Source organism: Pinus tabuliformis, chromosome 1_2 (genome assembly GCF_031772625.1).
Source record: "Pinus tabuliformis cultivar Carrire ecotype Pingquan chromosome 1_2, CPIR1, whole genome shotgun sequence".
NCBI classification, from domain to species: Eukaryota; Viridiplantae; Streptophyta; class Pinopsida; order Pinales; family Pinaceae; genus Pinus; species Pinus tabuliformis.
In genome coordinates, this window is record NC_142298.1 from 1,357,821,656 (window position 1) to 1,357,849,577 (window position 27,922).

General features: G+C 39.0%; 1 protein-coding gene across 1 annotated transcript; it reads right to left on the reverse strand.

Moving 5' to 3' along the window:
• Positions 1 to 20: 20 nt before the first annotated feature.
• LOC149211270 (pyrophosphate--fructose 6-phosphate 1-phosphotransferase subunit beta-like) lies at positions 21 to 27,922 on the reverse strand. The gene is made up of 5 exons (XM_089399236.1): positions 27,917 to 27,922; positions 27,329 to 27,579; positions 26,023 to 26,110; positions 1,174 to 1,276; positions 21 to 820 (listed from the first exon to the last, which is right to left on the reverse strand). Exons 1-5 carry the CDS (start codon positions 27,920 to 27,922, stop codon positions 21 to 23), a joined length of 1,248 nt encoding a protein of 415 aa, XP_089255362.1.

The window sequence follows — 27,922 nt, forward strand, 5'->3', positions numbered from 1 at the left end:
GGCAGCGTATGGCTCTTCTTTTAATGGCAAAATCGGCCCATAAGCCTCACAAAGTGATAATATTTTCCAGTTGATCTCGCATCAACCATCACATTCCCTATCATCTCTGCATAAATCTTACAAGCTGTGTCAAACCCAAAACTTGTTGGAACTTCCTTGGACTTAAGATCACCATCAATTGTTTTTGGACAGCCAATCACCTGTGTTTTTAACTTTTTCTCTCTGAATTTTTCTGCAAGAAGGCAGGCATTTGTATTTGAATCATCTCCACCAATGACAACAAGACCATCTAAATCAAGCTTCAGTACAGTCTCCTCCGCTTGCTTGAACTGTTCGGGAGTCTCAATTTTGTCTCGGCCACTGCAAATAATGTCAAAGCCACCCTGGTTGCGATATGGATACATAAACTCTTTTGTCATCTCAACATATTTACATTTCATTATTCCTGCTGGGCCACCTTTGAATCCAAACAAAGTGCTATCCTTAGTGTTATTTTGCACGTAATCGAACAATCCCGCAATGACATTGTGACCACCTGGAGCCTGGCCACCAGAAAGCACGACACCGATGTTCAATTTTCGGTCTGATTGTAAAGCCGCTGTATCGCTCGGCTCGAGATGGACCGATGGCTGTCCGTAGAGTTGCGGAAATAGTTTAGCAATGTCCTCTGGACTTCCAGCAGCGTGTATGGCCGTGTGGGTGTGAGAAAACGTCCAGCAGATCAAAATTCTACGGAGAACGAATTGCCATCGACCAGAAAGGAGACAACATCGACCAGGGCGAGGACGTACGACGCACAAAACAGAGACAAAGTTTCCGGCTTAATTACTCAAAATTTCCACAAAATATAGAAAACCGAAGAGAAACTTCGCATTGATGCTTGTACAGACTCCGAATCGTATCCAAAAAACATCTAACCATCGTTTTGGCTTCAGAAATCCATTTAACAAACGGATCCAGAGATGAACCCATTTGAGCTCGACAATACTTCGAAAACTATTCCCAGAAAAGCCGTTTTTAAGGCGTATAATTAATTCAGAGGGTACAATTTTACCGTGGAAGAGGCGAAGGCCAGCGTAAATACCCCACGCAGATCCATCTTCCCATGGCAGTAAAAACGCCTCCGGTTTATTAGGCTTGGGTTTCAGAAACAAAAATCCAAAGGCCACTCACCTTCGAAGTCCGCAATCTCCATGATAGAAGGCGCTGGAATTCGATCTCCTTCTCCTTCAACGCACACTTCCAAATTATTCAAATGCAAATAACGCTCAGTGCACTGCAGAAAACGAATAATGCAGAACAAATATAATTGCTTTTGTCAGACAACAAATTTTAGTGGAGCATCAGGATCCCTATGGACAGGACAGCGCTCAGGTTATGACAGCGCTCAGGTGAACGTTTAGGAATAGGACAGCGTTCAGACTCTGTCAGGATGACAGCACAACAGAAGAGCAGGGCGCAGGTTTTGTAAAAGGTATATGGCAAACAGACAAACATTCATGGACAGATGCGTTATAAGGCAGCGCTGGAAAAGAATATGGCAAAGGGCCAGGACTGCTCACAACAGAGGAATGGCAGCGCTGATAGAGGTAACATCCTCTATTCTAAGAAATGCTCAGAAAAGTATCATCAAGAGGAGAGCATTGGTTTACAAAGGCCACACAAACAGGTGGCTCACAATGGAGCAGGGTAGGAGATCGCCCGCTCTGATACCATGTCAAACACACATGGGAAACATAAAATAGGAAAGATAAATCATGTGAGTACACATTTTATTAACAGGAAATATACATTTATAGTACATTGTTGTGACCATTGGGATTCACATCCCAAGGTCTCTTGGACTCCTTTTGTCCATTCGGCTTCCACACTAACCCATTGAGGATTAGGTGTCCAACACCCTCGTATGGGTATTCAGGCTCAATATTCGGGATCTTGGTGGTGGCAACAATGGCGTTGGTAACCACATCAATAATATGCTTCCCTTTTTCATTTTCCTTGTCAGGTTCTAACTCGGAGTCGGAACATGCTTTTGATTATGAAGCCTTCAGTTCAGCCACCAGGGATTGGTTGGCTTGACACTCACTTGTGTTTTGAGTGGGGCTTTTATGGAACTCACACCAGTTTTTTGTGTCCTAGTTTGTCTTTGTGATGTTTTTCTTTGCTTGTGGATTTGGTGGGTTGTCCTGGTTCACTCCACATTGGCTTTTCCCTTTTTTATGCAGTTTGGGGACACTTTCCCTACTTTTGATTCGTAGATCCAAAGTTGCGCTTCTTTTGTTTATTTATTTTTTCAATATTGGTAGCATATCAGTATGTTGCACCAAGCAAGGAGATGTCCAAGAACTCCATTTCTTCCTAAATGTATTTGTGCAGACAACTGCGGTACTTGAGCACTAGATGTCGCTTAGAGCCTTTGATACCTACTGTTGCGCATAGAGTATGAAAGACCACTGGGTAATATTATTCCTTGACAGTGTATCAGAAAGAGTTCCAAGAGGAGAAGGATATAAATAGAGAGGGTTCCTTGACCTATTTCTCACAGTAAGTTTTCCACCAATCCTTGACATGGGGAGCAAACTTAATAAGTGCAAAAGTAATCTTCTCCCTATCAGAGAAATTATGGATTGAAAAGTAACCTTCCAACAGATTCAACCATTTATCTACAACATCTTCATGTATTTGACCTTCAAATATAGGGATATCAAAGTTTACTTGTACCTTGAAGGGGGGTGGCACCTTCGTAGTAACTTCTGGATGAAGGTGTGTTCTCGGTGGGCATTCGCTGAAGGATTTCGGAAAAGTTGTCCATCATTGCATTCCTTTGTTTCTCAGGGCCTTCTTCAAGCAATATTTTGAAAGTATCTCCTTCCCCCTCGTCTTTATTTTCTTATACTATGGGAGGTCGTTAGGGTTAGTGAGGCCGGTCTTACAAAGGTTCAACCAGTTTGAGCCCTAACTCTTTATACCTCAACCTCGTTGGGGATATCCACAAAAGAACAGAGAAAGAGAAGACTGCTTTGATATCATTGATCCAAATTTATGAAGGTACTAAATGAAATACATATATGAATAGAAACATAGAGATAAAACAAAAACAAAACTTCAATTCATTAACAACAAAGTACTAAAATCTGTTTACATGTAGAATGGAAATAAACAAGCTTAGGCTATGGTAGCTTATCTCTGAGAAGAGATTTGGAGGCTACATGCCTTATAAAATGTGTTAAAATGAGGCTTGAAGGCATATTTATTTTTTAGAAACAATGGAAAACCCTAAACATTTGAAAACCTAACCCTAGGAGATGAAGTGCCAAAAGTCTGTGGGTCGCATTCAGGTAAATTAGTACATCAACTTCCCAGGGTCGTAACTTTGGCATAAGATCTTCATTTGACATGTACAATACCTTGTTAGAAATATCTATCTGAGGAATAAAACTTTTGATGATAAGCTCATGTTGTAAGCTACAAGTTCTCCCATTTTCCAAAATAATGCAGTTTACGTCCTCAAAACGGCTTTGGAAGTTCATGACCCGAAAAACTACCAAAAATAGTAAATTGTGCTACAATTAAGGAAATTGAAAGAAACAATGGTGGGGGTCCAAGTGCAATAGGTGGGTAGCCACCACTATCCACCTGAATCATGGTAGTGGATAACACTTGAGGATACATCAATCTTGAAATTTGATAATCTTGTCTCATGAAAAAGCATGGTATTTGATAGTTTGTTGTTTAATTGTCCACTCCTTTTGTCTGATGCATTTGATTGGTGATGATTCTTTGTTGTTTCTCATTTGATGTTGAAGTGCTATGCATTTTGTTTTCTCAAAATGATGTGGACTGTGATTGTCTCCCTTGACACCTTTTACAAAATTAATTTTATTTTTGTCCTCTATTTTAATTTCACTGGATTTTCCTTCATAGCCTAACCCAACCTTCATGAGTGGATACCTATGAGAAATTAGTATCACATCTAGTTTTTTAGATCCTTTTACGTGTTGAATATTCATGTTCAAATCACTCTATTCCTTTTGTATTTTTTTCTTCATGGTTACCACCTCTTCTTCCAATATTTCACACTCTTGACTTTTCTTCTTTATTTGCTACAACAGAATGTCTTCCACCTTCTTTGCTTATGCAAGCTCAACTTTCAACTTCATAATTTATTCTAAATTTGATTCTTATTTTACATATTTCAATAAAATATCTTTCTGCTTCTTATTCTTTTGTTTAAATCTGTCTATTTCCTCTAGGGCACTGATCAACTCTCCCTCAAGATCTACCTCACCTTCCTCATCCTCTTCATATTCCTTCCAATATTTTTCTAGATATTCTAAGGCAATCAATATGAATTCACTAGTTCCATATTCAATAGAGGATTCATTATATATTTTAGATACACTACTATCTTCTTGAGCATAAAATATTTTCGTTTTAAACTTTTTCTCTTTCTGCATTTTATTTGACTTATTCTTTCCTTTCCCTCTAGACTAATATTCTTGTTTCTTGTAAATACATTTGGAGGCATTATGCCCCACTCTTCCAAAATTAAAACACTTAAATGTAATTTTTCCTTTGTACTTACCTGTACCTTTCTTTAATCTTTTAACAAACTTCACATCTTCTTCATTGGACCTTGAGTATGAAAATTCCTTGTCTTTTGTGGTATTGTCTACCCTAAAAGCTACATCTCTAGTAGCTAACTTTCCTTTTGAAATTATCATCTCATATGCTGTCAAGGAACCAAGTAGTTGATCCCTGTTTAGAGTCTCAAAGTTGGTTGTCTCTTCTATAACTAAAACCTTAGGATTAAATTTTGAAGGTAATGACCTCAATATTTTTTGGACTATTATACTCTCTTTGATTGTTTCTCCTAGACCCATCATGAAATTAACAACTTCATCTACTCTTAGGAAAAACTTAGCAATATCTTCATCTTAAATCATTTATAATGTCACAAACTGCATTCTATATACTTGTAATTTGGCCATCTTAACTTTGGTATCTCCCTCATGAATATTTTCTAGTTTATCCCAGATCATTGCTTTAGCAATTTTACAGTGCATTACCTTAATACATTTTGATTCACTTAATCCACTAAGAAGAGCATTCATAGCTTTTGCATTGGTTGTAATTCCAATTTTTTCATCTTTGTCTCTACTCATTGTCTTTGATTCTTTATATCCCACAAACAAAACAACCCAAACTTCTACACCAAGAGACATTAAATATGTTTTCATTCTCACTTTCTAGAATATATAATTTGTTTTAAGGAATAAAGGGGCTTTATTTGTTGAGCATCCTTGTTGATTAGCAATTCTAGTGATGTAGTACCTCCTTCCAGTTGTTAGACTGATATTGAAGGAACTTGGCTCTGATACCAATTAATGTATGTTTGGAAATTTTTGAGACAGGGGTGAATTAGTAATTGTATCTTTCCAATTTTTAGCTCAACTTAGTTTCATTTTTCTATTATCTTCTTATGAAACTTATGTACATGATCAATTATTGAAGATTTATTTTGCAGTTACCAGAAAGAAATATTTGCACATATGCTTATACAAAATTCAAGAGCATTCACACAACATTTAACAAGCAACACATGAAGACATCAGATATAAGTGGAAACCCATAAGGGAGAAAATCATGATTTTTTGGCTGAGAGTGATGTGATGGCGAGTTCCTACTCCCCTTTTACATTAATTTTTTTTAGGCTCCAACCCACATGAGGCTGCTACCTCAAGGAAGTTCTGACTCCTACAAACTTTTCGGCATGCTACAACCCACAAGAGGCTCCTACCTCAATAGGATATAACCTGTTCTTTATCAAACTGCAATTTGAAAGGAGACTGTAATCTCCTAATCATGATACAAAGTCAACTTTTCTGGTTACATGAGATTAATTTCTGCTCTCAAGTTTGCTACTTATATTCTCTACTTCTCTTCTTCAATTTTGTTCCTCTTTTGAAACTTTTCTCTCCTTCTCCTCACCAAAGTGTTGCTTATGAACCATCTAAGATAAACAACTTAACATCAAAAAGTTATTTTCACATTCAACAATGCATATTTTATAAGCATAACTTCTTGGTTATTTCTATTCTATGCAGGAATACAAAATGAGGAGTTGTCTCTTGATATTATAAGGTTCTTCACAATTTTCCTCTTCATTTTCAAATCTAAAAATTGGAATTCTATAATCATAAATAGAGCTGAAATAATATAAGCCAACAACAATGAATGCAAAGGACAAATCTTGAGACATTTTTAGATTTGAGGAATGCCTTTGAGGATTCTTGTTTAATAAAATCATAGATTTTCGAACTTATGTCTCAAGATATCATGTGTCATTTTTCATTTTGATTGTACGTCATACATTAAGATAATCAATCAACATGTTTAACAATGTTCAGCCTTCACAATGATCAACATAGTTAATAATGATAAACCTTTTCACTTCACATCACTTATCATCCTTCAACATAAATTAGCATTAACACAATCAACAATAATCAACCTTAATGACATCAAGCATCCTTAACATGATCATTTGAAATCAATGCCAACATTACCAACACATGTGCACACACGTGCACACACACACACAACACACATATTCAATGGCACAAGTTACATGTATAAAGAATTATTTTGGATTGAAAGTTGGAGTTGGGAAATTGAGTCTAGGACAACAACTCTCCACCCAACCATAGACAAGTTGCAACCAATCCTCACTTGCAACTGTCAACCTCAAGCTAGAATCTAGAGACTGAGGGGATTTTCTCAAAGGATTTTAAACACTGACTACCAGTTAAAGTAGGGACTCTAGAGGTTCTCCCACCTCCACCCAGCAACTAATTAAGTAGTCAATAAAAGCACAAGGAATATAGGGGCCCAATACCTTCACCCTTTAGTTGCTCAGTAGCTAGTAATTTCAAGGAGTCCAAAGAATTCTTCTCCACCCTAAAATGTCAAGGGAGTCTAGAGAAATAAGTATCCACCCTTCAAACAATAGCACATTGGTTCCACCAACCTTGGCAATTCTAGAACTCACTGTTAAACAAACACAACAAGAGAGGCTTCAGAGATCCTCCTTTCAGGAATCCAAGGAACAACCATCCACCCCATCCATCATGGGACTCTAGAGAAATCCATCTCCACCCTATGGCTAAATAGGGAATCGAGGGGCCATTGTTCCTCACTCAGGGGCAATATTTTTTTATTGCCAATCTTTTCAACCAAAGTTGATATCGTGGTTATTCCTCCTTTTTATACAAGACTCCTTTGTTGTTAGCATTTTAGGGACTCTTTTTCTCTTATTCCCCCTGAATGCAAAGACTCCCCTCCCTTGTTAACTCACAAGCTGTCCCATATTACGTACTCTCATCCATCGTGGTTGACTTCTCATGTCTTTTATTCTTATGCACAAAGCCCCCAACCTCATATATTCTTGTCCTCTTGGCCTTGTCCCTTGCCCAAACAAGCATGGCCCTCATCCTTCTTTTCCAACTCATTTAATTTAGAGAAAATGTTCCATTTAGATCTCACTAACCAACCTTAGAAGGTTTTCAAGAGTAGTTCAGACTTCCTGCAATAAGGAAATATTGAACATCCCAAGCAAGAAACCTCCTCAGCTCTGGAATCTACGTCCCTTGACTCAACCCATTTTTCATTTATTACATATTTACATTATATATATGGGTGTAGAATAAAATTAGGGCATGTAAAAAACTCCTACCCCTTTGGGGAACACCATCCTCGATGTTCTTTTTCTATATACAACACATAAAACATGTTCAAAAGAAACAACATACTCTTTATGGAGCATTATATACACAACTCTTTACAATATTTACAATTTGATATCCATTTTCTTCAACCAACAAAAAAAAAGGATGTGATGCCCACATAGTATCAACCATTTCCCAAGTTCCTTCCTCGGGCCCAGAGTGCCTCCACTACACTTTGACTTACTCTATTGCTTGATTTTGAAGTGCGAGACTCCTCTAGTCTAGAATGCATAATGGCTTGGGGTGAATATCTCCCTTTGGTTCCACCTGTAGCATAGACCAATCAATCACATGATTAGATTCTTTCACATTTTTAATCATAGAAACATTGAAAAAATCATGGAATTTTACTAATGGACATAAGGTAAGCCTATAGGCCACTAGCCCTATTATTTTAAGTATCTCAAAAGGCCCACAAAATCGTGGTGCCAACTTGGCACATGACCTAATCTTCAGTGAAATTTTCTTGGGTTTGACTCTTAAGTAAATGTGTTCCCTGACTTGGAACTCCTTATGCACCCTATGCTAATCCTCATAGCTTTTCTTCCTATGTAATTCCACCTTTATATTCTGCATGATGATATGCATTTACTGCTCCATCTATTTTTTCATATCAGGCCCAATAAGGACCTTGTTCACTGGATCACTCTAGCTGATATGAGTGTTGCAACTCCTTCCATAAAGTGCCTCAAATGGGATCATCCTTATAAATTCTTGGTACCCATTGTTGTATGCAAACTATACAAGTGGAAGACACACTTCCCACTTCCTTGGCTGGTGCATTACATACATCCTCAACATGTCTTCGAGGATTCTATTTGTCTTGTCTTTTTGTCCATCTGTTTGTGGATGATAAGTTGTATTGAAGGCCAACTTTCTTCCTAAGCCTACAAACAACTCCTTCTAAAACCTTGAAGTGAACTTGGCATCTCTATCTGAAATGTTTTTCTTGGGAAATCAATGCATTGACCTCACAATCTCCTAGTATGAATATTTGAACCACCTCACTAGCTGAATTGGTGGAATTGAATACTGCAAAATGAACCACTTTTCTCAACTTGTCAATGACCACCATAATTGCATCATGTTTCCTGGAGGTTCTTGGAAAACTAATAATGAAATCCATGGAGATCACTTCTCACTTCCATTTTGGAATGGGAATGGGCTGCAATAATCCTGCTAGATAGTTGCATTTAACCTTTACTTATTGGCACTCTATTCACTTAGCAACAAAATCAACTAATTCATTTTTTGGGTTAGGCCAATAATAGAATATTTTGATGGCTATGAGAGTCTTTTGGTATCCCTGGTGGCTAGAGTAAGGCTTAGCATGGGACTCTCTCATTACACGCCTATTCAAATCATCAATATTTGGTACATAGATTCTATTTTCGAATCTAATTAGACCATCAGTTGTGAGATGATATTCCTTATCCTCACCACCCTCACTACCTTATTGGAGCCTTTTCTTGATCTGTTGATATTTCTCATCATGTTTCCCTTCATGTTTGACTTGCTTTCCTAGGTCCATTCTATAAAAACTTATGGATGCTAGGTGATTCAATTGAATCCTTGTACTGATTGCATCGACAACCTTGTTTTCTTTTCCCTTGATTTACTTGATCTCAAAGTCAAACTTGCTAAGTATATCCAACCATATAACATGTCTTGCATTTAATTTAGGCTGATCATTTGAGTCCTCCATGGTTTTTCATGAGCATAAATATTCTACCAAGGAGGTAATGCCTCCACATTTTCAATGCATGGATTGTAGAAATTATGATGTAGATTTGAAACTTCCCATCAAATTTACTAAAACATAAGACACAAATCTACCCTACTGCTCTGTAGAATTCAATTCATGATCGAGAACACAATTCATAAACATGTAAGATGAACTAACGCACATGCACAAATATTTATCTAGGGGAAAGAAACTGCTCAAAACCTCTTCATATTTCCTTACATTCTTCCTTGAGGAATTAGGCCCCTATTAATTAGGAAAATTCCTGAATTGGAATTGCACAATTAATTTAGGCTCATCCTATGACTGCATGCACCACCTGTACATTTCAGAATATTATACAACTGATAGTACACTTCCTTGGAGTATCCATCTCAACTGGGTAACCCGAATTATCTACATGCATCAATTATTTTGGGTTGATTGATTAGTTAATTGGTTTATCACTAAGCATGGTTGAAGTTACACTTCCACAACTTAACCTTCCACTAGTTCCTCCAACAATTAGAACTAGTTTAACTAATCATAACTCAATTTGACTGAAATAGATTGCTACAAATTAGAAATCAATCATACTAAACTAAAATCAAGCTTCCCCAACTCGAATTAACTGAGTTAACTAAGTGAAAAGTGCCATGTCACCTCAGTTAACTACCTCCAAGATTTAAGTTGATGTGGAAATTCAAATTTTCTCTAGTTTGACCAAGACAAAGTCAAACTGAGATTTTCTTGTTGCATTTTCAACATGGATAATGTCAACTAACTCCAAGTCATGAGTTACATAGTTTTCCTCATTTTCATTGAACTTCCGTGACTCATAGAAAACTAACTATCCTTCCTGCATCAAGACTCCACTAAGCCCTTCCTTGCAGGCATCTATAAAAACTAAGAAATATTTGTCTGGATTTGCAATCCTCAACACTAGTGCATTAGTGAGAAAATGCTTCAACTATTCAAAGCTTGTTGCACATTCAACTATCCACTCAAAATTATTTCCTTTCCTCTGTAAGGGAGTGATAAGATGGAATATCTTGGAGAATTTTCTGATGAACCTCCTGTAGTATCCTACCAACCCCATAAATGATCTAATCTCATCCACATTCTTAGTGTTGGCCACTCCATTTTGACCTTGATTGTTTTTGGATCAACTAATATCCCCTCCTTGGAGATGACATGCCCATGGGACTGGAAGAATTCAAACTTACTAAGCTTTGCATAAATATTGTGTTCTCTTAGTAATTAGCACAAGAACCAAGTGCTTTTCATGTTCTTTTTTTTTCAGTACTCAAGTACACCAATGTATCATCAACGAAGACAATCACAATTTTTTCCAAATAAGGACATAATACATTGTTCATTGAACACTCGGAAGTGGCAAGGAATTAGTAAGTCCAAAGGGTACCACTACAAACTTGTAATGCCTGTATCTAGTCTGGAATGTAGCCTTATGGATATCTTCTTCCTTGATGCACACTTGACGATAGCCCAACCTTAAATTGATCTTGGAGAGTATTGATGCTCCACTCAATTGGTCAAACAAATCATCAATCTATGGCAACAAATACCTATTCTTTATGGTCATTGTATTTAGTTGTCTGTAATCAATGCAGAGTTTGAGTGTACCATCATTTTTCTTCACGAATAAGATTGGTGCTCCCCATGGAAACACACATGGATGTATATAGCCTTTATCAAACATATCTTTCAGCTGTAATTTTAACTCAATTAGTTCAGGAGTACTCATCCTGTATGATTCGTTGGATTCTAGTGCTACTCCAAGCATCAACTAGATAGAGAAATCAACCTCTATGTGAGGAGGTAATTCAAGAAAACCTACTGGAAATACATCTTTGTATTTCTACAACACAGGATATATTTTTAGTATCTCACTCTCCTCTTCCTCAACACTGCTATTGCCTTTGTCATCGCTTGAAATTTGCACAATAAATAAATGTCATCCCTTCCAGTAGTTGTCTTTGGCCTGCATGGTTGTGATCGACCTCACTGAAGTAGGATTTTACTTTCCCTGCAATACCCTTCTTTCTCCATGCTCATCCAAGCACTTGATTTCCTTTTCAAAGCAATCAACTTTGGTGTTGTGTGCATATAACCAATACATGCCCAACAACATGTTGTACACACCCAATGGTGACAAATTCAAATGAGTTGTTGTTGGCATGTTGGTGATCTCAAACACACATGATTTCACCCAATGGCTATTTTGTTTTTGTCCTTATTGATAATTTAACCAGCCAAGGTTCTGCATGCACTTCCTTGACCAATTGACATTCTTCCACATGCTCTGGGATGATATAACTATATTTAGAACTAGGGTAAATTAAGACAGAAATAATCTGATTGCACAACTTACCTTCCATCTCAATGATGGATGCCTAGTGGTATGCCTGATGATTGTCCACTGCCACATAAATTATCGACATTCTCTGTGCTATTTTTCCCATAGTTTGGGCTTCCTATGTGTTGTAAATTTTTGGTTCTGCATTTTTCTAATGTGTCCAGTCATTTTTTCAGTGGTTTTCTCCACATGTCCAACAACATAATGGTTCTTTGGCTTCATATTTGCGTTGATATCCTTTAGGATGGTGTGTATGACCTTTGTCCATTGGGTTGATTTTTTTTTGTACTCAACCTGTGTTGGCTATGCTCATGCTCTCTTTCTTGTCTAGTACTTTATTGTGCCATTTCCTTTTATATTTAATGCCACTTTTTGCTTTACAATCACCTTTGAACTTTGGCCTTCATTTTGCTTCCTTGTGACAATACTTCAACTTCTTCATGGCATCATCTAAGGTCTAAGGTTCTATAATTTTAATTCAATCTTTGAATGTTAGAGGCATCCCACCGATGAACCTCTGGTCCTTTTCCTTCTCATCCTTGAGATATGGAACATATCTTAGCAATTCTAGGAACTTGGTGATGTATTACTCATTTGATATTTGTCCCATTATGAGATCATACAATTATTTTTCATTTCTTTCATAGTACCTCTCTGATAGATATTTATCTCTGAAGAGCCTTTCATATTTGTTCCAAATCAACTCCTCTTCAATTATGACTTTGACATTCTTTAAACCTTCCCACCATCTGTATTCTTTTCCCTTCAAATGATAGGTGGCTACCTTTTCTTTCATGTTCTTAGAATAACTATGGATTCTGAAGAATTTCTTCATTCCAAGCAACCATGCTTTTGCATTCTCAGATTTCTTCATCTCTCCATCAAATGTGGGTGGTTTGGACTTTTTAAAGTCCTTTGGCATATAGTCCCTTTCTCTCCTCTGATGCTAATGATGGTGATGATGATGAAATCTTCTAGTAGTAGAACTAGATGGCCTACCAGAGTGATGCCCATAAGTGCTAGTTCTTCCCTCTAAGGTGCTCAATGGTTCGTTCCCTCTCACAATGTCTTCAATTTATCTTTTGTGCCTTTTCCTGGACCGCATTTTGTCTACTCCATTGGTCCTTTCGTCTATGTGAAAGGGACTCTTCCTATCCCCATGAATAGTACCTAATACTTGTTGCCTTTGTCTTTGCAAGTCTCACAAGCTTTGTAATATGACTGCATTAAATTCTTCTTGTCTATCCTATGCTTAGAAAAGCCTCTCATTTTCATCTTTGCATCTTATTATTTCTACCCTCAAACTCCTTAGGGTATCCCTTAATTCAAGAGAGTCTTCCATGCACACACACCCCTAATAGTCTTAATAACTCTCAATATACATAGGGAAGGTTATCCCTTGATTCCTCTCATGAATTTATTCATATGTGGTTGGTTGAGGCCACTAATATCGGGTTAGAACATAAAACCAAAACAAATCATTAGCATATATCATAGTAGATCACACATTGGTATTATGTGACATAGTTAAATCACATAATACCAACTAGGGCCAAACTCCATGTGGGTCATCTTATTCATGGCTGATAATATTTTTATTATATTCCTCTCGTCGAGAGGTGTAGGATTGATCTAAAGATCATCTGATTCCGATAAGTATTTATGGAGATATGAATTTATTTTGATTATGGAATAATTATCAACCTGACCTCCAACTCATGTAGGCTCAGAATCCCAACAGTCGCATCTATTCAAACATCAACAGTTGTGTATAAATACAGGAGGTATTTTCCTCATTTGGACTCACTCATCTCATCACATCTCTGTCTCTCTCCTGCGTAGAAAAGAGGCTCTTCTCTATTGCATAGAAAAGAGACTCTCTCTCACACATGTGGAAGGAAGGATGCAATTTTAGGGTTGCAACTGCAGAACCAGAGTTTGACTAGTGTTGATCATCAGTCTGCCTCTCTCAACTACGATGTAGCTGAATTTGGATCTCCTCTGAAGGCCGCATTTTTTGGTGGTGGAATCAAGCCGATCCGATGGTCGGTTTGCAAGATATTGCCTGCCCTAGTTTGGTTGATCTAGGGTTTGCTACTGCTGATGTAAATCCGATTTATGTACTATTTCTTTCTGCTGAATTATTGAAGATAAAGGAAGATTTGATCAAAGGGTTTCTCGAAATTGGGGTTTGTCCCTAGCTAGTCGCCACATCTTGTGTCTCTTATCTTGGCTTGTTTTATGTCGATCATTTAATGTTCTATCTACACTTTACTTTATGTACATGTGATTGCTAATCTGTGGATAATAATAAGAAAGATAAGTAAACTGTTATAAGCATAGAACATACCATAACTTAACATGGTATCAGAGTTGAGGTGAAGACAAAGCACAAGTAAGAGCAAGAGCAATCACCGAAGAGAAGATTGGCAAGGCTATCCTAAAAGAACTATGTGGTCCTCATCACTCTTTCCTGTCGAGGACAAGCTCCGTGAGAAAGTTGACTATCACAGATGGAAGATGTCTATCGATCTAACCTTAGAAGATCAAGGAGTGTTGGACCATGTGAGAGGCAATATTGTTGAGCCTCCATCAAATGCATCCACTATTGCCAGGAACAAATGGAAAATCAGAGAAGTCAAAACAAAGAAGATCATCTAAGACTCTATCGACAAGTGCTTGGTGGCTTACATCTCTGACTTGAACACCTCCAAGGAAATCTATGATAGACTGGTGAGTTTATTTAAAGTCAATGATGCAAATCAAGTTTTGTTTCTTAGAATTAAGAAGGGTAAATATGAGAGTATGCAAGCATACTTCTTAAGGATCACCGAAATCAGGAATGATCTCCTATATATTGGGGAGACTATCACTGATAGGGAAATGGCACTCACGACTCTGGGAGGATTACCATCCAGATGGTACGTGTTCAGGACCACTCTTCTGAATAATAATGTAATTCCTAGTTTCTAGGAATTAATGGCTAGATGCATTCAAGAAGAAACAAGGGTAGAAGAGCAAGAAATGCCCATGCCTAAATGTCCTCCTGCTGCCTTTTCCTCTCATGCTAAGAAAAGAAGTAATTCTGGGACTAAATAAAAAAAAAAGGTTGGACCTAAGGGTGGAAGAAAAGGACGATGTTACATTTGCGATAAAGCAAGTCACTATGCAAGGGAGTGCCCTGATAGAAAGGACTCACACCTGGACGATGATCAAAATCCCTCTCATGACAATCAAAGGAATGGCAAATTCAATAGCAAAGGTAAAAGGAGTGTTGGAAATCAAGGAAGAGGACAACCTTTCAAGAAGGCTAGAAATTCCAGGTATGAATCCAACATTGTTGAAAATAAGCAGGATGAATATTATCTACCACCTACTCTATCTACCTCTGCTCCTTCGGACTCAATGGGAATTTGGCTCATTGATAGTGGTGCCTCAAGGCACTTCAATGGTTACAAAGAAATTCTCCATAATATGATAGAGAAAGAAACTAACCTGGAAATTTTCCTTGGAGATAATATGAAATATCCCGTGAAAGGTGTAGGCAATGTCTCCCTTAAATTGAATCAAGGTAATAAGATGCACTTACAGGATGTATTATATGTACCTAACCTAAAAAATAAACTGGTGTCCATCTCAGCAATGGAAGACAGAGGCTACAAGGTAACCTTCAGCAATGGCAAGGTACATATATGGAAACATAATGTTAAAGATGCCTTCACTCTTGGGTTTCGAGTTGATTCATTATATCAGGTTGGTGGAAGTCTGCTAGGTGTCATGTCTTGTGACACATCTTTTCAGTTCGAACTTTGACATCGGATGTTTGCCCACATTCATTATAAATCTCTACCCGATGTAAGACAAATGGTGACAGGGATGCCCAAATTCTGAGTAGAGAAAGAAGGTGTATATCTGAGATGTGCCGAAGGAAAGCTCAAAAGAGGACCATTCCCCTCAAGCCCAAGCAAGACCTCTGATATATTACAGTTGGTTCACTTAGACATATCTGAGGCTGGCATTAAGAGGGAGACTACTACACCATATACTCCTGAGCAGAATGGTGTGGAAGAAAGGAAGAACCATATGATTGTGGAAGATGTCTGTGCCATGCTCCATGATCAAAGATTTTCAAAGATTTTATGGGAAAATGATGTAACAATTCCTAATGTGGAGGATTCCATGGATCATATTGATCCACCTAAGCCTTCCTCTTCTAGGAAGAGGCCCTCTTGGCTTAGGGGGCTACTCGATGATGCTGAAGGACATGCTGCACCTCGAGGAACCTTCCATGAAAGTAAGAAACCTAACAGGTATCAGGGATACCTGACCATCATGAGCACGATCATACAAAATGAGCCTTCATCATTCTCAGATACCGTCAAGAATAAAGTATCGAAGGATGCTATGACCGAAGAATATGAGTCTATTATGAAGAATGATGTCTGGGAAGTAGTTCCCAGACCCCAGGACAAGAAAATTGTCACTTCTAAATGGCTTTACAAGATAAAGCATGCATCAGATGGAAGTACGGAAAAGTATAAGGCTCGTTTTGTTGCTCTTGGTTTCTCCCAGAAGGAAGGTATATATTATGATGAGATATTTGCACATGTTGCAAGATATATGACCATCCGCTCGATCATAGCCCTTGCAACTTCATAAGGATGGAACCTACATTAGATGGATGTCAAGACCATGTTCTTGCATGGTTCAATAAAAAAAGAGGTCTATGTGGAGCAACCCGAAGGATTTGAGATTTATGATAAAAAATCTCATGTATGCAGGTTGAAGAAAGCTCTCTATGGGCTGAAGCAAGCACCTCGAGCATGGTATGAGAGGATTGATAGCTACTTGATGAAGCTGGGATTCACCAGGAGTGAAGCCGATCCTAACCTTTACTTTAAGGTTGAATATGAAAAACCTCTCATACTGGTGTTGTATGTGGATGACCTCTTCCTAACAAGCACAGACCCTCTTATTCACAAATATAAGAGGGAGTTGGCTTCTGAATTTGAAATGAAGGATCTAGGACTGATGCACTATTTCCTAGGACTTGAAGTCTGGCAGAAGCCAAGGGAATTTTTCATATCTCAAGGAAAATATGTGGTGAAGATGTTGGAAATATTTGGTATGGTAGAATGAAAGCTTGTAACTACCTCGATGGAGCTTGACTTCAAGAAGTTAAGTGGTAGTGTTGCTGGACCTGTTTTACGAAATGCTACTGAGTATCAGCAACTCATCGGAGCATTAATGTTCTTAGTGAACTCCCATCCAAATATATGCTTTGCAATCAACATGTTGAATCAACATATGGTTGAACCTCACCACATACATTGGATTGATGCCAAGAATCTGTTAAGATATCTTCATGGCACAATTACATATGGGTCAAGATACACTGCCGGAGATGTGAGACTACTTGGATACATTGACGCTGATTGGGCAGGCAATGTGGAGGACCGTAAGAGCACTTCCGGGTGTTGTTTCTCCTTGGGATCTGCTTCGATATCCTGGATGAGCAGGAAGCAAGAGTCGGTGGCTTTGAGCACCACCGAAGTTGAGTATATTATTGCTAGCATGGCCTCCTATAAGGTAGTCTAGTTGTGAAAGCTCTTCAGTGAGCTGTTTGGATTTACATTGGATACCACCATGATCCTATGTGACAACCAGAGTGGGATTTGTTTGTCAGAGAATCCCGTATTTCATGATCACTCCAAGCATATCGATATCAGGTATCACTATATTCGAGGTATGGTGCAGCGGGGAGCTATAAGGCTCCAACATATCAGTACAGATGAACAGGTCGCCGACATTCTAACAAAACCCCTAGGAAAGGTCAAATTTTTTACTTTCTGAGAACCACTTAGTGTCATTCAAAGACCCTCCAAAGAGGGTCCTGTATGATGCATTGAGCTATGGGGGCTCCGGGGGGGTGCGAGGTACTTCTTGGAGCAACATATAACCACAGGGTGATTCACCATCCCTTGGTGGTATACGTGTACACCCCATGGCGACTATGTAGCAGGATGATTGGTTCTCCTGTGAGGTTTGGATGATGTGTTCTCCATGACGACTATGTAGCAGGATGATTGGTTCTCTTGTGAGGCCTGGATGATGTGTTCTCCATGGCGTTTATGTAACATGATGATTAGTTCTCCTGTGAGGACAAGATTGATTAAGTTCTCCTGTCAATGCATCCTACCCATGTAGTCTGGGACTCATGGGAAGTGCCTCTCATCTAATCAATGAGAAGGGAAATAAGGATAGGGACCATAGTAGTACTGATGGACACATCATTGTATCTATCGTACTCCCTATGCTAGGATGACCTTCATTGATCTGGGATCAATGATACTGGTCTGAGACCAGTTGTAGGAGTTGTACCCACTATGACACTGACTTCGGGTCAGTTGAGACTGGTTTGGGACCAATTGTAGGAGTTTTACCCACTATGACGCTGACTTCGGGTTGGTTGAGACTGGTTTGGGACCAGTGGTACATACTCTGAGACTGACTTCAGGTCAGTGGAGGATTGGTCTGGGACCAGTGAGAGTGGTACATACTATTGTTAGGACTCCAATATGTACCATTTTGTTATATATTTTGATATCATTTTGCCCTCAAAACTATGAGCTTCAATGTCTTTTTCATTCACTATATCCTAAGGTATATGGAAATCCTCTCTTTATTATATGGTTAATCTGTTTTACATTTAATTCCATAATACTCTTATATTTTATCAACTATTGAAGTGCATTGTTGCTAACATAAGTTGAAGATCGCAGATAAAGTTATATGCCTTGATGAGAACGAGCGGCTGTAGCTGAAACAGCTGACTAAGTTGCGGGAACAGCCAACTACTTGCTGAAACAACTGGTCCCGTTGCTGAAACAGCTGGTCCCGTTGCTGAAACAGCTGGTCCCGTTGCTGAAACAGCTGGTCCCGATGCTGAAACAGTTAACTCAGCTGCTGAAACAGCCGACACAGCACGCAAATTCCGTTTTGCGTAATTTGCGATTCTGAAGAACTTTTTGTGGATAATAGTAGCAAGCCGAGGATATGGTTACCGGAATTATTGTAAAGATAGCATGACTGTTGTAACAGTAACTCTTTTTAAAGAAGAACAGAGTAGTTTTGTTTTGAACAGAATCAAGATATCCGCTCTTGTGTAAATTTGTAAATGATGTCTCCTCTTTAAAAAGAGGAGACATCATCATTAGAGGGGAGCGAATTGTATTTTTGAGAACAGCATTGTGTGAACAGGAGCTAGTCTCCTTCTTGTATGTACCAGTTTTCTTGACAGATGAATAAAGACCTGTTTTGAGCATTCTCGTTTAATTCTTTCTCTCGGGGAATCTTGTGAGAAGGAAAGGGCCCGCCTTCCTCACAAGATCCACCCCTTTATTCTGTAGTTGTTTATTTCTTTGCATTATAGTTAATTCTGTTGCTGAAACACTAGTTACATGGTTTGTGATGCTCTGTTTCTTAGTGCTACATGTATTGATTGCACGAGTGGATGATGAGAGCATGTGCTGAAGATCTCTGTACATAGAGATAGGGTCTTGCTCCCATTGATTGCCTTCTTTTACTTGCAGTGTGATTGGAAACGAGAGGCCAAGTGCTGAAGATTCCTGTTCCTGGGAATAGGGTCTTGACCTCTTAAGGTTACTTCTTTTGCAGTGTGATTAGTGCCAGGCAGCAGGTGCTGAAGTTCCCACTAAGGAATAGGGTCCTGTTCCTGCTATAGTTGAATGATTTCTTTTCCCATACATTTATTTTCCCTTTGCTGTAACAGAGAAATCGTGTCTGCTATAAGTTAATTTACTTCAGCTTTAATTAAGTAGACTGTGAATTAGTAGATTGCTGAATTTAACAGTTGTGTGTGACTTTCTCTTACTACAACATTGAACTGCTTTTGAAATTGAGCATATCCAGTGCGTTATTACCTTTGGAATAAAAAGACCTTCTCGGGTTGACAATTTATGTGGAGCTCGAATTGTGAAAACAATTAGAGCGGCCAACATTTTGGCGCCGTTGCCGGGGAAGGTAATTATAGATTTCAAAAAGTATTTATCTATTTGTCCTAATGTGCAGATTGTATGAGAGGACGAGGAAACCAGAAGAAAAATAACCGCGCAGGTGGCAAGGGCTGGGGAGGACGAAAAACGTTTATTGACGAGATTGTATCAAAAGCTGAATCATCACAAAGATTGAGTTCTCGGAAGTCAAAATTTCAGCGTTCCCCTCAGTCGGATTACAGAACAGAAGAAGTCGTGGGTCCTGAAAATACAGAAGAAGTTGTGGGTCCTGAAAATACAGAAGAAGTTGTGGGTCCTGAAAATACAGAAGAACCAGCAGTCAGCGCTGAAGAATCAGAGGAAAGTAGCAGAATAGAAGAATACATCGAGGAGATAGTAGAAAGCGCTGGACGACCAGTAGGAAATATTGAAGAACCAATAGAGGATTCTGACGATCGAGAAAGTGTAGTAGGAGGACCAACAATGGAAGACAACAATGAAAATTTCCTCTTTGGAGGAGGACGTACAGGTCCTGAAGAGGAGAGAAGGGATGAAAATTCTCTTTCTACCTTGGGATTTCCCATCAGTGATCTGCCTGCAGGAACAATGAAAAATATCCCATTGTCTGCCCTACCTAACTTTCATGGTTTATCTACTGAGGATCCTGATGAGTTTCTTTTTGAATTTGATATTTTATGCAGAAGCTATGATTATGTTACAAATGCTCAAAAGTTGAAACTGTTTCCAGCCACCTTAAAAGGGAATGCCTTGAGATGGTTCATGAGCCTTGGAAGCCAGGTAATCACAACATGGGAGCAAATGAAACAAATTTTTTTGCTTAAATATCAGGACTACTGCCGGACGAGAGAGAAGAAGGATGAATTATTCAATATGGCACAAAAATCGGACGAAAGCTTGGAGGACTACATCGAAAGATTGCAATACAACATACAGAGATCCGATCATCCAGATATAAGTAAGGAAATTCGCAAAACAATATTACTTAGAGGGTTAAGGGATGATTGTTTAAATATGTTAAATATGCTTGCTAAGGGAGATATATCTAAAGAATCATATGATGAGATTTGTGAACTTGCTAAAAGATGTTCTAGGGGAGCTGCAAGAAACAGAATAAGAGATTCCACCTATTCAAGGGTACAGAAATCAGCCAATGGAGGAGCAACAAGAGCAGAGATAGGTAATTTGCTTGAAGAATTTAAAACCGAAATGCTAAGTTCTTTTGCTTCGCAGATTGACACTTTGCAGGTTAAGAAGAAGCAGGCTGAGGCAGAAGCAACTCTGGCTGTTTACTGCCTGAAATGTAGAGATAAACATCCACTAAGGGAGTGCCCAAGAGATAAAGCACCAGTTTGCACCCTTTGTGAGAAAGATCATGAGACAGAACAATGTCCATCTCTACCGGGGATAAAAGCAGCGATGCAGCCAACAGAGGAAGAAGCTGAAGCAGTCTACCTTCTAACTCAAAGAAGACAGTGGCAACCTAAAGGGCAAGGTACGAATTCTGGTATGCCATTTAATCGTTGGAACAATTATTCTGCTTTTGGCCAAACAGGCTACCCCCCCTTCAACCAAATGCAATATCCACTTTTCAATCAAATGAGTTTCCCACCCATGCAAATGCAAAACCCTCCCTTTGTTGATCCTTCCATGTGGACTCCTTGGCCTCCACAGCAACCACCTCCTTTCAATCCTTGGAACCCAAGTTGGAATAATCAATCACTTCCATACCCAAATCAGATGCCTCAATTCCAACAATCACTCTCTCTGCCATCCAATGCCCCACCAAACAACCAAATGAGACCCCAACTACCTGCGCAACCAAATCCTAACCCCAAAAATAAAGCTGTGCAAGTTATTGAAATTCAGAATCAGTCTATATCCCCTACTATGCAATGTAATGATATTCACTTGAGATCTGGAAGAGTAGTAGAGCCTATTATTGATGATGTAACTGATTCAGATAAAAATGAAACCGAAAAGCAAAAAGAAGCTCAACCACCGTCTAACAAAAATGCTGAATTAACTGAACCTCCATTCCCCGAGCGTTTGGTTTTAACCAAAACAGCTGAAACACCTGCTTTTAATTTTATGGGGGAATTGCAAAATTTGTATATTAAGATTCCACTTTTACAAGCATTAAAAGATGTACCAATTTATGCCAAAACATTAAGGGATATTTGTGTGAAGAAACCTGGTAGGAAAACCAAGGATCCCCTTACAGTACATGTGATGGGAGACTTGTCTGCATTAATGTCCGGAAAAACCCCTCCTGTAAAATATGGTGATCCTGGCCATCCTACTGTTACAGTTCAAATAGGTAAAGCAGTAATCCCCCGAGTTTTGGTAGATTTAGGTGCAGCAATTAATATAATGACTCTGGAAACTTCACAATTGTTACAGCTGAATAACACAATCAGAGATACACCCACCATTCTAGAGTTAGCTGACCGTTCCACAATTAAGCCAGAAGGGGTTGTTGAAGACCTGCTCATATCAGTTGAATCCTGGAAATATCCAGCTGATTTTGTTGTATTGCAAACTAAAACAAAGCTGGGGGGACATCCCTTAATTCTAGGAAGGCCATGGTTGGCCACAGCTGATGCATTTATAAGTTGTAGATCTGGTTCAATGACAATTTCTAATGGTTATGAAACAAAGCAGTTAACTCTTTATCCTCACGCTACACCAGTAGTTAATAATGAAGATTCTATATGGATGGATTATGATGATAATGCTGTTCAGCCAATTCTAACTATAGGACAAGCTTTAACTCTTAAAGACAATACAGAAGATGAAATAATTAATAACTTTATTTGTGAACCTTCTTCTGTCATTGCTGAAACACACAATCAATTAACTGCAATTTTTGAAACTGATATACAAGAAAAGATTGAACCTGAAGATTCAGCTCAAACTTTAAACACGATCCCATCTAAGAGCGTAACGGTTGAAATTGAACCCGGTAAGACATTAAACATAAATCCTGATTTAACAGACACTGAAACAGAGCAGCTAATGAAGTTATTACACAAATATAAGGGGGCATTTGCCTGGGATTACACGGACATGAAAGGTATTTCTTCTGAATTATGTACTCATAGAATTTACATTAAAGAAGGATGCCGACCTGTTTGTCAACCCCAAAGACGGATGAATCCTAATTTACGAGAAATTGTTAAAGAAGAACTTCAAAAATTGCTTAATGCAGGGTTTATATACCCCATATCTGACAGTGAATGGGTTTCCCCGTTAGTAATTGTTCCTAAGAAAAACGGGAAATGGAGGGTATGTGTTGACTATAGGGCTTTAAACAAAGCTACCCAAAAGGATCACTTTCCCTTACCTTTCATTGATCAGGTGTTGGACAGTCTTGCAGGGAAGAAATTCTTCTCTTTTCTAGATGGATTCAGTGGTTATAATCAGATAAAAATTGCACCCCAGGATCAAGACAAGACCACTTTCACCAGTCCTTGGGGAACTTTCGCCTATAGAGTTCTCCCATTTGGATTATGCAATGCACCAGCAACCTTTCAAAGAGCTGTTATAGGAATTTTCTCAGATATGCTGAATGACTGTATGGAAATATTTATGGATGATTTTACCCCCTATGGTGTTTCTTTTGAAGAGGGATTACAAAACCTTGAGAAAGTGCTAAAAAGATGTATTCAAGCCCACCTTTCCTTAAGCACCGAAAAATGCCACATGATGATGAGTGAGGGAATAGTGCTTGGACATTTTATTTCATCTCTAGGTATTCAGGTAGATCCATCTAAAATATTAGTCATTCAGAATCTTTCTGTTCCTAAAACTCAAACTGATGTGAGAAGTTTTTTAGGACATGCTGGTTATTATAGGAGATTTATTAAAGATTTCTCCAAAATAGCTTCTCCATTGTTTGTATTGCTTATGAAAAATGCTGAATTCAAGTGGACTAGCTCTTGTCAAAAAGCTTTTGAAGAATTGAAGCATCAGCTGTCTACTGCTCCTATTTTGAGGGGGCCTGACTGGAATCTTCCATTTCACATATCCTCTGATGCTTCAGACAGTGCTATTGGAGCAGTCCTGGGACAAGAGGAAAATCATCTTCCTTATGCTATATACTTTATCAGTAAGAACATGACCTCTGCTGAGCTTAACTATACAGTTACCGAGAAAGAGTTCCTTGCAGTAATCTATGCCATTAATAAATTCAGACACTATATTACTGGTTATCCTACGTTTGTGCACACTGATCATTCAGCTATTAAATACTTAATGAACAAATCTGTTACAAACGCTAGAGTTACCAGATGGCTATTACTATTGCAGGAATTTGATATTACAATTATAGATCGGCCTGGTAAAGAAAATGTGGTGGCTGATTTTCTTTCACGGTTAAAAACTGATAATGATATTCCAGTAGATGATAGTTTTCCTGACGAATATTTGTTTGCAGTTTCTGCTCATTCTCCATGGTATGCAGATATTGCTAACTACTTGGTTGCAGGAAAACTACCAGCACACCTGTCATATAGGGAAAAAAGAAGAATTGTTCAACAAAGTGCCAGGTATAGCTGGATCAGCGGATGTCTCTTTTATACTGGGCTTGATCAGGAGATTCGAAGATGCATTAGAGAAGATGAAGTGTATGACATACTGAAAGCTTGTCATGATGGCCCTTGTGGAGGCCATTTTGCTGATAAAAGAACAACGCATAAAATTCTGAGGATGGGTTACTATTGGCCCTCACTATTCAAGGATGCAAAGAAGTATGTAAGGGCTTGTGATAGCTGCCAGAGAATGGGTCAACCCAATCATAGAGACCAAATGCCACTAAACCCCTAGGTAGTTTCTGAACCATTTGAAAGATGGGCCTTGGACTTCATAGGACCCATTAACCCTCCATCCAATCAAAGAACCTATATATTAGTCTGCACAGACTATATGACTAAGTGGGTGGAAGCCAAAGCACTTATTAGAGCCAATGAAGAGGCTGTTTTGTCCTTCTTGTTTGAAGATATTTTCACTAGATTTGGAATCCCCAGAGAGCTAGTTACTGATGGAGGACCTCCATTCAATTCTCATGGTTTTAAATCTACTCTTCACAAATATCATATTCAACATAGAATGACTACACCATACCACCCCCAGGCCAATGGGCAGGTGGAAAGCACAAACAAAGTTTTAGAGGCCATTCTAACTAAAACAGTGAAGGACAACCGGAAGGATTGGTCCCAAAGGCTCCCTGAGGCATTATGGGCTTACAGGACTACTTGGAGAAACACTACCGGTTTTTCTCCCTATGAATTGGTTTATGGTAAAAATGCTATTTTTCCTGTGGAATTTGAAATTAAAACTTTGAAGACTGCCTTAGCTGTTAATCTTGATTTGAATGATGTGCAGACAGCTAGATTGCAGCAACTTTTGGAGTTGGATGAAAAGAGATTGGATGCCATTCACCAAACAAACATGATTCAGCAACAAAGGATGAAATGGCATGACAAAATTATCAAACACAAGCAGTTCCAAAAAGGTAATTGGGCCTTGCTGTATGATTCACGGTTTGAAAATTTTCAGGGAAAGCTACGCACACGTTGGCTTGGACCATATGAAGTAGAAGATGTCTTTCCAAATGGAACGGTAAGACTTGTAACAATTGATGATGCTAAAACACCTCTACTAGTCAATGGCCATAGGCTCCGTTTATATGAGCGCCCTGTTTCTAGAGAAGATTTCAAGACTACTTGCATGACTGATATTCATTATCTTTTTCCAGGGGAGTCTTCTGCTCCTCACAGCACTTAATTTTCTGCACTATATTTTTAGTAGTAGATTAGATTTAGCACTAATAATCCCTGTCAAGGATTGGCATGTTACAATTGAATTTTACAGATTCTGGAAAGGCAATAAGGAGGACTGATTCATCATGAGAAGATCTGAAGCTTTAAATCAAGAAGCTTCCGCCCATCATTTTATCCTCTTCCCCAATCATTCCCACCACTCCCGAAATATCTTCTTTCAGTCTGCGTTACCCATCCCTTACTGTTGAAATAAACCCTTATCATTCACAGACCTAAGTCAGTTATCACAATTTCCTGATTTTTCCCGTGGCTGAAACACCTGTTTTAGCAAGGTAACACCAATTTTTCCCGTTGCTGAAACACCTGTTTCAGCAACGTAACACCAATTTTTCCCATTGCTAAAACTCCTGTTTCAGCAACATAACACCAACTTTTTCCGTTGCTGAAATACCTGTTTCCGCAACATACCATTGATTCTACCCATTGCTGAAACACCTGTTTCAGCAATACATTATCAATTTCCCCCGATTGATGAAACACCTGCTTCAGCAATGTATCGTTCGTTGTCAGTTGCTCAAACATCAGTCTCAGCAACTTGATTTTATCAAAGCAGCATCTCTCTTTGACGACATATAAGCTTTCTGGTCCTTCATGACCATATTTTAGATCCTTTTGGTGAAAAATTACTTGCAATATACCAGAATCAATTACACAGACCCTTCTATGATCATTCAAGGCTATTGCAACCAACACTTCGAGTTATTAATTAAAGGTAAAGTATGAGGTATATGGTTTTAATGTAATTCGGTTAAAACATATTAAAAGAGAAGATTTCATGTCATAAATGATTGCATATCTCCCCGCGTCCAATCACTATCATACCATACGTAGGAGGGGGGAATTCCAAAAATGGAATGATTATTTCGCATGCACCAACCTGCCGCCGGCTATCATACCCATTTTTGCCGTCATTTAGACTACGCAGCCATTGTTGCAACTACTAAGTCTGATCAGGGTCTGAGAGTACTGAATTGTGCTTCTGCGGAAAAACTCAGAGCTTTAGCCATGGGAAAGGCGGCCATTAGAAATGAGCCCGGCTCCATAAGTCTTCTACAGCTCTTTCCTGAAGCATATCAGATCTTCCAACGAGCAGGGTGGACAGCATATTTCGAAAGGTTGGGAGATTTTAACGCAGAGGACGTATTAGAATTCGCACAGAATTTTGAAGGCAATTTCTCAGTGGTCCGAGGGGTTCGAATCTCAGTGATAGAGGATGACATAGTTCAGGTATCAGGGTTGCCAGCTGAGGGCATTCGCTGGTTCAGCAGGAAGACGGTCGTTCTTAACGCGCAACAAGACTTTTTGCGCCCGGACAAGCAAGTGGAACCTAGAGGCCGCGGGGTCAGTCTGCATTCACTTCCTCAACCATGGCCATCAGTGGCAGAATTCGTCAAACACTACCTCACATGCGAAGGGCGTTATCAGGTAGTGTACAATCACGACTTTGTTCTGCTGAATCATTTGAGAAATGGAAGATTGGTTAATATCCCCTATTACCTGCTTGGTTGTATTAAAAATATGTCGTATTACTGTAAGCAAGCCAAATCTCCCATGACATCCCTTACCCATCATCGCTTATGTCAGCTGTTAATACAGAGGGGTTTTTCTCAGCAAAATCCCCCTCTGCAGGCCCTACCTGAAATTCCTCTGCAGGCCCTACCTGAAATTCCTTTGCAGGCCCCACCTGAAGCTCCTCTGCAAGCCTCACCAGAAATTCCCCAACCACCTGAAGCCCCACCACAAATTCCCCAACCACCTGAAGCCCCTTTGCAAGCCCCACCCGAAACTCCTCAACAAGAGAAAACGTCCCAATTGTCTGAAAATCCTCATGAAGAACAACAGGAGGAAACCCTGAATTCTCCCGTCAACCCAACCCCGAGCTCGCCACAGTTAGCAGAGCTAACACCCTCTACTATTCCTGTCCCTAGTGATGATTCTCCAACACCCCCTTCTTCACCCATTAAGAAAAAAAGGAAAACCCCAGCAGTCACAAGTTCTAGACCACGGACAAGGTCCACATCCAAAATTCCTATCTCTCCGCAAAACCCTGTCCTGAAGAAAAAGCACTCCCATTCGAGACAAAGGAAAGGCAGCGATTTTGCTGCCTTCCTACCAAAAAGAAAGAGGACAAAGACTGTTGAGGCAGAATCTACCTCCAT